A 15,805-nucleotide genomic window follows, 5' to 3' on the forward strand; every position below is an offset into this window, starting at 1 on the left:
GTGGAACTATTTTCCCCTCTTTCCACCCCCTTGGGACTAACCCAGACCCGAGACTGAAATTAAACAAAATGGTTAAAGGCACTGACAATTCTTTAGCTGCTTCTCGTACGACACGAGCTTGTATACCATCCAATGCCACAGATAAATTGACATCGAGGTTTTGTAACAGACTATTCACCTCCATTTCATTCACCACAATTCCGTATAAGCTGTTTGTTCTTCCATTTCTGCAATGTCACCACCTGGATGATATACTCTTGCAAAGTGCTCACTTAGTAATTCTACTATATCAACTGATTCAGTTACCTCCCTACCATCGGCACTCTTTAAAATCATTCTGCCATATACATTTTTTCTTTTACTTGCAGCATATCGAAAAAACTGTTTAGGATTCTCTTTAGCCTGCATGGCCAGTGTTCTTTCGTAATCCTTTTTTGCTTTTCTTACCGCACTCGTTACCCTTCTGGCCTGCACTTTATACAGTTCATGTGCCTGCCGGTCACCTTTCTCCTTACCCCCCCCCCCCATAGTTGTTTCTTTTTTTGCAGCTCAAGCTTAATGGTGTTATTCATCCATTTAGCCCCTACTTGATTTATTATTTGGACTCTAGGTATACAGTTAGCCATTGCTTCATGCAAACACTTCTTAACTGCCTTCCATGCACTATCAACATTCAGTCCTTGCAGTTGTACATGCCATGGCACTGAACCAATCAAATTCCTAAGCTTGTCATACTTACCAGCCCAATAATTCCACATGTATACTTTCTTAATTGTAAATTCCACACCTTTAGCCACCTCCCAGGTTAAGACCCTATGATCACTCTCACCAATTGGTGGCAACGTGGTCATATTCATTACAGCCAAATCCTCAGATGCAGTTACTAGGTCAAGCACTCTCTGACCCCTAGTATTTTCCATTACATGATGTTGCAGATAGTTATCCCTTAATAACCGCATAAAATCCAATTCTTTCCTCTTGTGTGTCCTCTCCCCACTCCAATCAATGCTACCATAGTTGAAATCTCCCATAATAAATACCCTCCTTCCACTTATTTCTTCTATTTGCTTGTGCATACTATCTCTGTCATCTTTTCCATCACCTGGTCTATAGCAGCACCCAATTGTATATTTTGTTCTGCTAGCCACAATCTCATACGAAATAGCCTCAAATGTGCTCTTTTCTCTATTCTGCAATTCAACTTCTTTTCTCCTTGCTATAGCTCATCAGCTATCATCAACGATACTCTTCCCCTCCCCATTTTATTCTCCCTGTCATTCCTGAACACACTATACCCATCACATTCAGTCCCACTAGCTATATCATCTACAGTCAGCCATGTTTCACTAATGCCAATAACCTTTGGTCTGGAAGTGTCAATCATGGCCAAAAATTCTTCCTTCTGGTTCCTAATACTCCTAGCATTAGTGTACATGAATTTCAGACCCCCATTAGCCGCATCCCTACCTTGATGCTTTATACTAACTATCCCATTCTGATTTGTTGTCCTTATTCGCTCAGGCATATTATACTCATTCATACACTCAACTGCCTCCTTAAGGTCTTCATATCAACCCCCCTCCCTTAATAAATCTAGTTTCCCTGATTCTGCACATCCACTTCATTCAACAACACTTTTTCAAGACTCCTTACACCGAATCCATTCAAATGCAAGCCATCCATCTTATATAGATCCTTTTGCCCATCGAACTCACACCACTCGTCATACATAACCCACGCATAAAGTCATTTGCAAATATGGCCCTCCTTTTAAACACTTCACTGTCATACTGCGGCAAAAGACTAATCATCCTAACTCTTTCACTCTTTTCTTTTGTTACCTCAAACAATTCATTCAGGTCCTCTATTATTTCCATTTTATCTCCTTTCAAATCATTCGTACCTGCCACCACTATCATTTCTTTCACCCTTTGCTTTTGCTCTCTAATAGACTTAGTTACATCCTTGATGGTTGCACCAGGTTGGTACGATTTTGTCAAATCCTCTACTAACACACCTCGTACTAACGAATCTCCATACAGCACTCTCTCCTTCATTTTGTTTAAGTTCACACTCATACTCTTATTTTTCCTATCATACTTTTTATTATTGGCTGGTACACTCAGTAGACTTTTGTTTATACGTTCTAGCTGCCGCTTTGCTCTTTGTCTCGCTCCACTTAACAACGCGATCTCACTAATTGCATCTATCTCAACTTTTTTATTTTCTGTTAAACCATTAATTTGCTCTGTATTAATACTATCATTCACACTTTCTACATTCGCGCCCTCACAGTTCTCTGGTACAACCTCGCTATTTCTTGTCATATCTATTTTCTTCATTCTGAAGTTTGACAAAAATATCACACTCACGATCTGAAATACACTTTAATTCCTCATTTTCCTTACATTTTCTACACACATTCACGCCTTTATTATAGCAGCAACCAATTATTTATTTCAATCTGTTGGCCTCTATCTTACATCATATCACTTCAGATGAACTGCACTCTACATCCCTGTCCTCTTGATGTACTTATATTCTTTTTGACTTCAGTTCCTCTGCTATCATTAGAAAAACTCTTCCCATCCTGTTCCTTCTGCTCTCTCTCTCTCTCTCTCTCTAGATACTATATGTTTTGCATTCTATTCCTGTGACTATATCATCCTCACTCAACCAAGTCTCACTAATGACTATGCTGTTTGGCCAAATCAAGCTAACTAATGCCAGAAACTCCTTAGCCATATTCCAAATACTTCCTGCATTAGTATACATAAGTTGCAATACTCCATCCCACAACTTCCTTTATACCTTGTTTTGCGTAGCCCAATAAAGTTAAGAACCTTGAGGAGCAATGTGTCCTCCATGTATGCACGAAAAACAATTTGTGTTCAAGTTTCCAATCTCAGGCTTAATGTATGCAGCAGACTGTGCTCACATCAGTAAAAGTCACAAGCCACAAACTCTTAATTTGATATGCCTAAAATTGGTGACATCATCTTTGTTATCAGCATCAATGTTAAATTTAACATTTCATGTTAAATATTTCTATACAAGCAACCAAAATGCTTGCTTCTTCTTCAGCTGCTTTAATATTTCATATACATGCAGTTTATAAACAAATTATGTCTAGTTCTAGGATAGAAAATTCTATACTTAAACCCTGTAAGAAATTCTGAGATTTAATACACTGTAACTTCTAATGTAATATTTCTCATATTAATGTCGCTCTTTTTCCATCTAGTTATAATCTTTAAATTTGGGCGCATCAAATTAAGTCACTTAAATCCATGCAGCTACAAAAGTCGATCACTGTTTGCACAAGTTCAAGAGACTGTATTGTCCAGACAGCAGACAATCTTAAACAAAGATATCTCTGCAACTTACTGTCGTCAACATCAGCTCGGTTCAGCATGATGTTGTCACTCTCTGGTGTGACTCCTGACCCCCCAAACACATCTAATGAAATGCAAGCCACCATCCATTCATCATCCATTCAAATACAAATACAAGATCATATCCCTGATGATGTCTCTGTAACAGAGAGGAAGTATAGGATCTAATAAACTTATATTTTAGGAAAGATTGGCTTCTATTTGGGTTTATAGGTCAAATTTATTTCAAACTAAGTTATACCAACTAGTTTCGCCAACTATAGCTGTTGGCTTCATCAGGGTAAAAGATATATTGATGTAAGACCACTTAAACGCTAAAACTGTAAATGAACTGAATATAATTGCATTTTTACAAAAAACAGAAGAATGCGTACATCACATGCTCATGTATGATCTCACTTGTTGTTATGGATCCACAAGATACTTTTCTGTTAACCCCCACAAAGACAGCCTGAAGACATTATAATTCCACTATCGTAATTCCGTATACGGGGACAGTTTCCAATAAGATTGCCAGACTCCTCAAGCCACATGGAATACAAGTGGCTTTTAAACCTTCAAAGACCATCTGCCAATTTTTAAGATCTCCAAAAGACAGCCATCCTTTTTACAAATATGCCGGAGTCTACAACATCCCCTGCTCGTGTGGCTTGAACTATATTTGCCAGACTTCTAGAAGTTTTGAAATCAGGAAAAAGGAACACATAGGAGACGTGAACAATAATAGAGAAGACAAATCGGGGTTAGCCTTTCATTTCTCTAGGACAAACCATGCCATAGAATGGGACAAAAGCTCCATGCCCTACTTAGAGGAGGATTTCCGCTCCCGAATGATAAAAGAAGCCACAACAATTATTCATTCAAAACAAAATCTAAATAGAAACCAAGGATTAATTCTGCCTGAGATCTGGAAGACCCTCATTAGATCTTTAAACTTGCCCGAATTAAATTTTGCTACAAATTATAGAACGTTCCTACATAACAACAAGTTAGATCATACAAGTTAGTTCTTCTGTTTTCTGTAAAAATGCAATTATATTCGGTTCATTTACAGTTTTAGCGTTTAAGTGGTCTTGCATCTATATATATCTTTTATACTGATGAAGCCAACAGCTGTAGTTGGCGAAACTAGTTGGTATAACTTAGTTTGAAAAAATTCTGACCTATAAACCAAATAGAAATCGATCTTTCCTATAGTTCTTGTGGTCAAAAATAACCATTTCATCATTATAAACTTATATTTGATTGTTCCCCCTGTACCACATTCTTTCTATTAAACCTTATAATGAGTTTAAACCATTACATAAGCCTGAATACTAGACAGATAAGGAAGTTATTCCTCTTTATAAATATTTTATATCTGCGCACTGTGCTTTTGTGAACAAATATGGTCACACTTTTCTTTCTGTAATATGATTAGTATTGGAGGTCATTCAGAGGCGAATAACCAAAGTGACTAAAAAAGAGGTGAATGATCCAGTGATGATAGACTGAAGTTTTTAAGTTACTAAGTTTAGTTAATAGGCAAAAAAGAGGGAATATGATAAAACTTTAGAAGTTACTAAAGGCGTTTTATGCAGTAGATACTAAAGAAATGCTCCAGTACACAACAGGGCAGAAGAAAACAAGAGTCACTGAAAGTTATATAAGAATGTGCTTAATAAGGTGGGGTGGGCAGTTGTGAGGACTTCATTTTTTACTTGGAATGTTGATTAAGTGGAATGAGTTGCCAGAGGCAATCATGGGTACCTTGTCAATAAATGAGTTTAAGGAGAGATACAATAGGTTTGTGTGAATAATGATTAGTGTAAGCCTTCTCCAGTGAGTCTTCAGACTCCATGGATGTTCCCATATAATAATAATAATAATAATGAGGAAAATGTTGGCATGCAATATTGAAGAATAATAAGGTTATAGTTCCTTTGTACGGGGTGGCCCATAAGTCACAAAGGGGTTTAAACATTTAATAACTTTTTTTTATTTATTAATTATTTTTATTCTTGTTTTTTTGTTATAATGAAATACAGAACCGGGAGATATTTTTCATTAGTTATGAAAAACCCCGTTACGTAAATGCCTTCCATTTTCAGCTTCTCAAAGATGGGCCCTATGGCATGTTCCATGACAGCTGTTAATGTCTCTGGCTGCAGTGCCCTAATTTCTGTGTGAATTTTCTCTTATGGGGTTTGAAGGAAAAGGTGTATGTGAACAAATCCCAGACAATCCAACAGCTGAAGGAGAATATTCGTGCAAAAATTAGGGCATTGCAGTCAGAAACATTAACTGCTGTCATGGAACATGCCATAGAAAGGGCTTGTTTTTGTGAAGCTGTAAAAAGGCATTTTATATGATGTGGTTTTTCATAACTAACAAAAAAAAAAAAAAAAAAAAAAAAAAAAGTCCAGGTTCTGTATTTCATTGTAACATAAAAAAAAAAAAAAAAAAAAAAAGAATAAAAATAATTAATATATAAAAAAGTTATTAAATGTTTAATCCCCTTTGTGACTTATTGGCTACCCTGTAAAACACTTTGATCAAGCTACATTTGGACTACTGTGAGTAGATTTAGTCACTTGGTTCTTGAGAAAATGAACAGATTTTGGAATGGGTTCAGAGAAGGGGGATTAAAGTAGAGTGAAATGTTGGAAACGAGAAATCATCTGCAGAACTTGGTGGATAAGAGAAGGAAGGCAACGCAGTTGAGACATGAGTTGAAGAAGTATTTGTACTACATTAATGCAGAAGATATTATTCATAGTGTAGGGAAACAAGAGCAGTACAAAAGACCAGCATTGGAAGCTGTATAAAGATAGTGGGATTGAGGAGCATTTTTTTTTTTTTTTTTTTTTTTTTAGCTAAGTGGAATTTGTTCATCATCTTCCTGGTATGTTCTGTCATATGCCATTCATTCTAGATGAGCTTTCCATTTGGTTCTATATTCTTCTGTTGTTTTCATTATTGGTTGTTTGGTTTAGCTCAGTTCTTTCTCTTTTTGTATTTCACAATAATTCCTTACCTTTCCAGCTACAACAACAACAGCGCAAAAACAGAGGGTGAAAGAATTGATAGTTGTGGCGGGTACGAATGAATTGAAAGGAGATAAATTTTTTCTGAGAGAGGACTTGAAAGTATTGTTAAAGGTAGTGAAAGAAAAGAGTGACAGAGTTAGGATGGCGAGTCTGTTGCCACGGTACGACAGAGAGGAGTTTAGAAGGAGGGCATAATCACAAATGACTTTATGCGCAGGTTGTGCAGACGGCGTGGTGTGGTGTGGAATTCGTGGACATGTGGAATGAGTTTGATGGGCGAAAGGATTTATACAAGATGGATGGCCAGCATTTGAATGGATTTGGTGTGCGGAGACTGGAAAAATGTTGCTGAATGAAGTGAAAATGGATGTGCAGAACCAGGGAAACTAGAACTACCAAGGAGGGGGGGGGGAGTGGATATGCGGACATCAGTGAGACAATTGAGTGTAAGAATGTATATAACGTACCCAAGCCAGTACTGAGGATAAGAAATCAGAATGGGATAGTTAGAATAACGCATCAAGATAGGGGTGGGACAAAGGGACCTCTGCATTTCATGTATACTAATGCCAGGAGTATTAGGAACAAGAAGGAAGAATTTTTGGCCTTGATTGGCTCTTCCTAGCCACAGGTTATTGGCATTAGTGAAACATGGCTGACAGAAGATGATATAGTTAGCAGGATAAAATGTGTAGGTTATAGTATGTTTAGGAGGGACAGAGAGAATAAGATGGGGGGAGGAGTGTTATTGATGATAGCTGATGAGCTGCAGCCAAGGAGAATTGAAGTTGTATTGCAACTTCAATTCTCCATGGCTGCAGTGAAAAGAGCTCATTTGAGCTATTTGGTGTGAAATTGAGACTGGTAGAACAAAATATACAGTTGGGTGCTGCTATAGACCAGGTGATGGAATAGATGGTGGAGATAGTATGCATAAGCAAATAGAAGCAATGAGTGGAAGGAGGGTAATTATTATGGGGGATTTCAACAGTAACATTGATTGGAAAGAAGAGAGGACACATGTGAGGAAGGAACCGGATTTTATTCAATTATTAAGGGATAACTATCTGACACTGCATGTAATTGAAAATACTAGGGGTTTGAGAGTGCTTGACCTGGTAATAGCATCTGAGAATTTGACTGTAATGAATATGACCATGTTGCCATCTATTGGTGAGAGTGATCATAAGGTCTTGACCTAGGAGGTGGCTAAAGGTGTGGAATTTTCGATTAAGACATGGTATATGTGGAATTACCATGCTGGCAAGTATGACAAGCTTAGGAGATTGCTTGGTTCAGTGCCATGGCATGTTAAACTGCAAGGGCTGGATGTCGGTAGAGCATGGGAAGTGGTGAAGGAGCATTTACAGGAGGTTATGGCTGGTTGTATAACTAGGGTCTGAATAGTAAAACAAGTTGGGGTTAAATCGATGAATAATCCATTAAGCTTGAGCTGCAAAAAAAGAAACAACTGTGGAGGGAATTTAAAGAGAAAGGTGATCTGCAGGCACATGAACGGTATAAAGTGCAGGCTAGAAGGGTGATGAGTGTGGTAAAAAAAGCAAAAGCAGATTATGAAAAGAAACTAGCTATGCAAGCTAAAGAGAATCCCAAACAGTTCTTTCAGTATGCTGCAAGCCAAAAAAACCTGTACACGGCAGAATGATTTTAAGGAATGACGATGGTAAGGAGGTCACTGAATCAGTAGATATATTGGAATTACTGAGCAAGCACTTTGCAAGAGTATACATCCAGGTGGTGACATTGAAAAAATGAAGGAACCATTAGTTTATATGGGAATCGTGAGGAATGAAGTGGAGGTGAATAGTCTATTACAGAACCTTAATGTGAATACATCTGTGGGATTGGATGGTATGCCGGCACGTGTCTTACGTGAAGCGGCTAAAGAATTATCAGTGCCCTTGACCATGTTGTTTAATATGAGTCTCGGGTCTGGTTTAGTCCTGAAGGTGTGGAAAGAGGGGAAAATAGTTCCACTGTATAAAGGAGGATCCAAGACTACTGTTGCAAATTACCGACCGATCAGCATATCAGGAGTCGTTGTCAAGGTCTTGGAGAAAGTAGTCAAGGGAAAAATACAGGATTGGATAGATGAAAATGGGATACTGTGTGGGGGACAGCATGGCTTTGTGAAGGGTAGATCATGCCTCAGTAACTTGCTCATGTTTTTATAACATAGTGACGGCTGAACTGGATAAAGGTAATGGGTTTACAGTGATTCTACTGGACCTTGCAAAGGCCTTTGACAGGATACCACATGGAACTCTAATCAGTAAACTGGAGCAGATGAAGATGGATATGGGGTTGGTGAGATGGATAGGAGGGTGGTTGATGGAGTGATATCAGAGAGTAGTTTATTCAGGGGTAGAGTCCAAAAGACGGCCTGTGACTAGTGGTGTGCCACAGGGTTCTGTTCTTGGACCACTGCTGTTTAATTTGTTCATTAACGATATAGGGAAGGATCTAAGAGGAACAGTTCATTTGTTCGCTGATGATGCAAAGTTTGGTAGGGCAATAGTGAATGCAGAAGATGTCAAAATCTTGCAGGACGACTTGGGTAGATTGGAGTTCTGGGCTAAGGAGAATGGATGTCAATTTAATGTGACAAAATTTAAGGTTATGCATTTTGGGGTGAAAAGATTAGCAGCAGTATACCACATTGGTGGAACTGTACTCCAGTAGATTGATGAGGCCAGAGATTTGGGAGTGTTTGTGGATAGGGAATTGAAGTTTAGGGGGCACATTGCAAAAGTGGTTAAATCAGTTCATCAACTCACTTGGTTGTTGAAAAAAACTTTGACGAGCAGAGACAAGCAAGTTATTTTACCTTTGTACCGAGGCTTGATAAGACGTCATCTCGACTACTGTTCCCAGATTTGGTCACCTAGGTTTCTTCTTGATTGGGAGGAGGTGGAGAGGATCCAGAGGCGAGTTTCCAAGATGATAGCAAGTCTATGGAATGAACCTTATGAGAACAGGTTGAAGATTTGTGGGTTGCAGAAATTAGTTGGTAGGCAGAAAAGGGGAGATATGATTGAGACATTCAAATTGCTAAAGGGTTTCTATAGGATTAATTCAGAGGAGATATCTGAGATCAGGACTGGTGGTGGGAGAACTAGGGGACACCTATGGACGCTGGGCAAGAGTGTGGTTAGCAAGGGTGTTACAGCTGGGTTCTTTACTTTTAGAGTGGTAGGGTGCTATGACAGTGAGCGAGTTCAAGGCATGATATGATAGATACTGTGAGAATGTCGTATAGTTGTGTGGATATGATGTTTAGGACCTCCCTCGATGAGTCTAAGGACTCCCTGGAGTCGCCCATAATAATAATAACAATAATAATAAAAACTAATCTCAGTCTGTTTGAGAAAATTTTGTTTTCACCATCTCTTTCAGTTAATGCTAGTTATTCTACTCTACTTTACTCTACTCTATGCCACACTTCTCCAATCTGGCCATCCCTGTTTGTCTACTTTAACTTCTCTTTTCTCTCACTCTCATGTTGTTTGCTGTATTCTGTCATAATCAGTCTATATCAAAATTCTTACTGTGCTTTTACATTTAGGTTTTCATGCTCTTCTGTTTTGCCCCCATTACATCTTCTATACATTTTCACACACACACACACAACACAACCTGCAGACAACAACGTCCTCGGTGTTGTACTGCAGGAAGTGGATGAGATATAGTATTATACATAGCCTTATATTTTTGTACTCCAAAATGCAACACCTTGCACTCATTGATAGTAAACTTACAATCCTCCTCCTTTGTCCAAGTAATAAGTCTGTTCAAATCTTCCTGAAGGTAATTAACATCAGCAGTGCTACTTATAATTCTTCCTAACTTTGCATCATCAGCAAACAACTGAAGATCCCCAGTCAGTCTACGTGATATATCATTTACAAACAAGTTAAACAGCAGGGCCCAAGAACAGAACCCTGATGCATGCCACTGGTTACTCTTTTTTTGAAATAATTCTCTATTATACACAACTTTCTCGTATCATTCAGAGAGCCAATCTTCGATCTATGTAACCAATATACTATTTATTTCCATCCTCTGCAGCTTGTACACCAACTTATCATGTGGTAATCTATAAAACACTTTTGCAAAATCCAAGAATAGCACTGTATATGATTCTCTTATCTAACATATTTGTTACCGTATCGTAAAATGCAAGTCAATTGCTAAAACAAGGCCTATCCTTTACAAATACATGCTGACCATCATAAAGAATACTATGTCCATAAACTCAATCTTGTATTCTATTCCTAACCAATCTCTCCAACACCTTAACCACAACTGCAAGATTGATTGTCTTGGATTTCATCATCTCATCAGAGGATGATATTATAAATGAGTTGTCAAATCTCCCTCTAATTGATGAGAGTGACTATGAAGCGATTACCCCTGGGTGGTTGCCAGCCATGTGAGGACTTCTGTGAGGAAAGTGTATGTGTGGAACTACAAGGCTGATAATTCTGAGAAGCTCAAGAAATTTCTTGAAACTTAGCATGGAATGAGGAGTTGGGTGGAAATTAGACCAATGTTGCTTGGGTAATATTCGAGAAGTATCTAGTAGAAGCAATGTCTAAATGTATTCCAAAAGGTCAGAAGGTTAAATAAGGTAGATGTGAAATGGATGAATGAAAAGATTAAGCATGCAGTACAGTTAAAAAAGCATTACCAAAGCAACATAAAAGAAGTGGTAATAATCAATTCCATAAAGAATACAAAGAACAGGCACGGAGGACAACTTAGTTGGTAAGGTTAGCAAAAGTTCAGTATGAGCAGAAGTTAGCTAATGAAGCAAATAAAATCCTAGGGAGTTCTTTCGATATGTAGCCAACAAAAAAAAAAAAAAAAAAAAAGAAAGAAAGATTATGGTAGGATGGCATTGATTTGGAGAAAATGGTATGAGGACAACTGCTACAAAGGATATAGTTGAGATATTTAATGAGCAGTTCATAAAGGTCTGTCTTCCTTGTGAAAGTGACAACATGGAGAGTTTGAGAGCAGTGGATGATGAGGAGGAGAGACTGGCTGTGAGTGAGGAAGAAATATATGGGGAATTAAGCAAACTTGATATTAATAAGACTGTGGGACTTGATGATATATCAACGTATATTTTAAAGGAATATGCCAGGGAGTTTGTATCTGCCTTGACATGTTTGTTTAATATGAGTCTTACATTGGATTGTACCACTTCTTAATGGAGGTGACAGAATTCGAGCATCAAATTGTAGGCAGTCTGTGTGTCAGTTGTTGTAGGTAAAGTGTTGTAATGGCTGGTGGATCAGGATCTTGAATTGGGTTGACAACAATGGTATTACCTTTGATGGACAGCATGGATTTGCTTAAAGGAGGGCATGTTTTAGTAATCTGCTTACTTATTACAGTAAAGTGACAGCAGTATTATACATGGGATATGGATATCCCATAGTATATGTAGACTTTGCAAAAGTTTTTAATAGATTACTGCATGATAAGTTGATAATCAAACAAGGCAGATGGGGTTGGATATTAGGCTAGTGCATTGGATTAGAGATTGGCTGTCTGTTAGGAATCAACAAGTTGATTATGTGGGAGTAATATCCCAGAAGAGGAAAGTCACTAGTGGTGTGCCTCAAGGGTCTGGTTTTAGGGCTATTGCTGTTTTACCTGTTTGTTAATGATATTGGGGAAGATTTGAATGGGGATATACAGCTGTTTGCAGATGATGCAAAGTTGGGATGAATTATGAGGCGTAGAGCAGTGGATGCACACAGGAGTGGAGATATCAGTTCAATGTTGGGAAATATAAGGTTTTAACATTTGAAAAACAAAGATGGGATGTAGAATTTATCCTTGGTGGGGATATATTGTTGTAGGTGAAGGAAATATGAGATCTTGAAGTGATGGTGGATAAGGATCTAATATTTAGAGGACATATTGCCCAATCTGTGAGGACAACTAACAAGTATGGCAGTGTTGCTGAGGACACTGACTTGTAAAAGTGAGGAGATTCTGGCCATTGTATAAGGCTCTGATTAGGCCATATATATGGCCTAATCAGAGCTTTCATAGTCTTGAAAACCAGAGGTTTTCAAGAGGACGAAGAGCTGTTGGAAAAGGTCCAGAGGCAATTGACCAAAATAGTTTCTGATCTCTGGAATGTTGAATATGAAGAAAGTTTGAGACAATGCAATTTGCATAGTATAGTGGACAGGAGGTAGAGGGGTGATGTGATAGAGATGTACAAGTTGGTAAGGGATTGTTATAGGATTAACAGTGAAGAGGGTTTTCATAAAATGGTGGGAGACTGGGGGAGAACAAGAAGTTATCCCTGGAATCTGTATAAGGAGAGTGTGGACAAGGGAGTGAGAAGCAGGTTTTTTCATGGAGAGTGAATTATTGGAATGTATTGCTTGAGAATATAGTGGCTGCAGAGACTTTGAATGTGTTTAAGGTATGGTATGATGAGCTGTGTGTATGATGCCATAATAATAATAATAATCTCCCTCCCTGATATTCTTTTATTTTTTCCCATACAAAAAAAAAAAAATGCCCCAATTAATTTCCTTATTTTACCCACAAAACATGTCTCGCTGAAGGATATATATAAGTCACATATTTAAGGATATTTTATTTTGCTTATGTCAGTTATTCTTCTCCCAAACAAAGAGACGTGAGAACTTTGTGTATGTTAGATTGTGAAGAGTTGTAACCTGGACCTTCGAGGTCTCATATTTGGAAAATTTGTTAAATGAATTTTTAATGATATTAGATTCAGTTGTTGCTGTCTTGATTGCACATGTAAATGTTGTATAGAAAAAAAGTTCCAAATATACAAATTGTCGTAGTGTGACACCAGTTTGTTATTTATACACAAATTAAAAGTGCACGAACTCATAAGATACGTTTAATTTGATAATCAAAAAAGAAATCCAACAAATTGTATAAATATTTTTGTCCAATATTTTTTTTTTTTTTCTGAAAGGGTGTTGGACCTACTGCACAACGTGCTGCAGTTGTTGCTGGTGTTGAACTTTCAGTTTATGATATCACAAAAAAGAATCTCATTATGGCTGATCTTTTTGGAGATAACATTATAAATCATTTTGTGTAAGTATGTTAGTTTTGTAGTTTGTTTTGGTCCAAAGACATGTGTTTGTTTTTTATTTTAATAACATTGACCACTATTATTGTCATTATTATTATTATTATTATTATTATTATTATTATCTGACCTTCACAGAGTCAAATGACTCATCAGAGGAGGTCTGCACTCTGTCATGCTAAAAGATCATTGAGCTGTGCCTTGAACCCATTCCCAGTTTCAGCACTCACTACACTTTTGGGCAATGCATTCCACTCACCAGTCACTCTCCTTCCAAATACAATGTTTCTCACTCCCCTGCTCACAACCTCCATATACAGCTTTCATGGGTGGCTTCTAGTTTACCCTTGCCTCTCTCTCTGCTCTATAAAATATCTTCTCCACATTAATCTGGTAACAACTTGATGGTAACAACTGGTTGATGATTGATAGAAACCTGGAATTTAGGGGACATATTGCAAAGGTGGTGAAGGTAACACAGAGAATTGCTCAATAATGAGAAGGACACTGACCTGCAGAGATAAAACAGTTATCATTCCGTTATATAAGACCCTGATCAGACCACACTTGAATAAACTAGACAGATGAGCAAATGATTGGTGTGTGTGTGTGGGGGGTCAATGGAGCAAAATGTAAAGTCTTGAGGTTTGGGATCCATCGATGTGAGGATGCATACTCGATTGGAGGAGCTGTACTGGAGGAGATAGTGGAGACAAGAGATCTAGGGTAATGATTGATAGAAAACTGAAATTCAGGGAGCATATTGCAAAGGTGGTGAGGGTAACTCACAGGATTGCTGCAATACTGAGAAGGACGCTGACCTGCATTGATAAAAGAGTTATCTTTCCGTTGTATAAGACTCTGATTAGACCACACTTAGACTATTGTTCTCAGATTTGGTCCCCAGGATTTGAAGGGGATAAATTGACTGTGGAAAGGGTACAGAGGCAGATAACAAAGATGGTTTCAGGACTGTACGATATCAGTTATGAGGATCAGCTGAGGGAATGTGGACTGCAGAGTTTAGTGGATAGAAGAAGGAGGTGATATGATCGAGACTTTTAAACTATTGAGAGGCAGTTGCAGGGTAGACATTGGAGAGGTCTTTCACTTGGTGGAATGACAGGAAGGAGCGATGACAAGGGGCCATCCTTGGAAGTTACGAAAGGAGGCTGTGCTCAGGAGGGTGAGGACTAGTTTCATCTGAGGAGTGGAGGGTGGTTGAACCTTGGAATGCATTGCCTGAGAGAGTTTTTTGGAGCAGGAATGGTCAATGGTTTCAAGGAACGGTATGATAAACTTTGTGTTTCCTAAAAACGACCTCCCACCATGAGTCTTTTGACTCCATGGAGGCCTGGATAATAATAATAATTATTATAATCTGCAAATAATAGCATTTTTTTTTGTTATTCATTTTGTTATTAAATGTGCCTTGGAAATTTCTATACTTGGATTGTTTAATTTTCACTGTATTAATATATCATTAATACAAATATTGGAAAGTGTTGGAGACAGAGGGCATCCCTGTTTTTTATAAATTGTTTTTCAGACAATTTTTGATTTCATATCTTGCCGTGGGCATGGATATTTTTGATAATACTAGTAGTAGCTGTGGGCAGATGGCATTAGTGTAGATTAGGGATGCACATTCTGCGGACCGCATGTGGCCCTCCATTGATTTGCTGGTGGCCCGCCTCACCGTCTATTATTTTAACTTTAGCAAGTTACACGATAGGTAATTTTTAAAAATGGTACATGCGCAAAGCAAAGTAGCTGTGACGTCACGATTTCCTGTCTACTTACGATAATCGGTTAGTAATAATGTTAACAAATTTTATAATTCGTCTATTTGTGATATGAGTATTTTGTTTTCATAGGTGCGGTTGCTACAATTAATTATCAACCCTAGGAAACAGTAAAAAATAAATTCTACAATGAATAAAGCAGGGTCAAGTAGGAAACGCAAACCAGGATGAAAAACGACTGTTTCAGGATTGCTGGACTGAAAAATATGGTTTTGTGCAGTCGTTTAATAATATCGTGTGCTTGATTTGCAAAAGTGCTGTAGCCATACCAAAAGAATACAATATAAGGAGACACTATGAAAGTCTGCATTCAACATTTTCAAATCTACCCGAAGAACTACGTAAATAAAAGATTTCATTTTTGAAACGAGAATTGACAGGTCAGCAAGTGATGTTTACAAAACCTATTCAAGATTCTGAAATCGCAACAGAAATAAGTTTTGAAATATCTCG

General features: G+C 37.9%; 1 protein-coding gene across 8 annotated transcripts in view; it reads left to right on the top strand.

Annotated features, from left to right (window-relative positions):
* Positions 1–15,805, top strand: part of Bmcp (uncoupling protein Bmcp mitochondrial) — a 475,843-nt gene that overhangs the window by 315,174 nt on the left and 144,864 nt on the right. For all 8 annotated transcript variants that reach the window (XM_090411822.1, XM_090411820.1, XM_090411824.1 and 5 more), the window contains one exon: positions 13,428–13,552. In XM_090411822.1, coding sequence (XP_090267948.1) covers positions 13,428–13,552 — 125 coding nt within the window. The remainder of the gene's footprint in view (positions 1–13,427; positions 13,553–15,805) is intronic.

This window comes from Typopeltis vanoorti, chromosome 22 (genome assembly GCF_054136105.1).
Source record: "Typopeltis vanoorti isolate ZY-2024b chromosome 22, IOZ_Tvanoo_1.0, whole genome shotgun sequence".
Taxonomy (NCBI): Eukaryota; Metazoa; Arthropoda; class Arachnida; order Uropygi; family Thelyphonidae; genus Typopeltis; species Typopeltis vanoorti.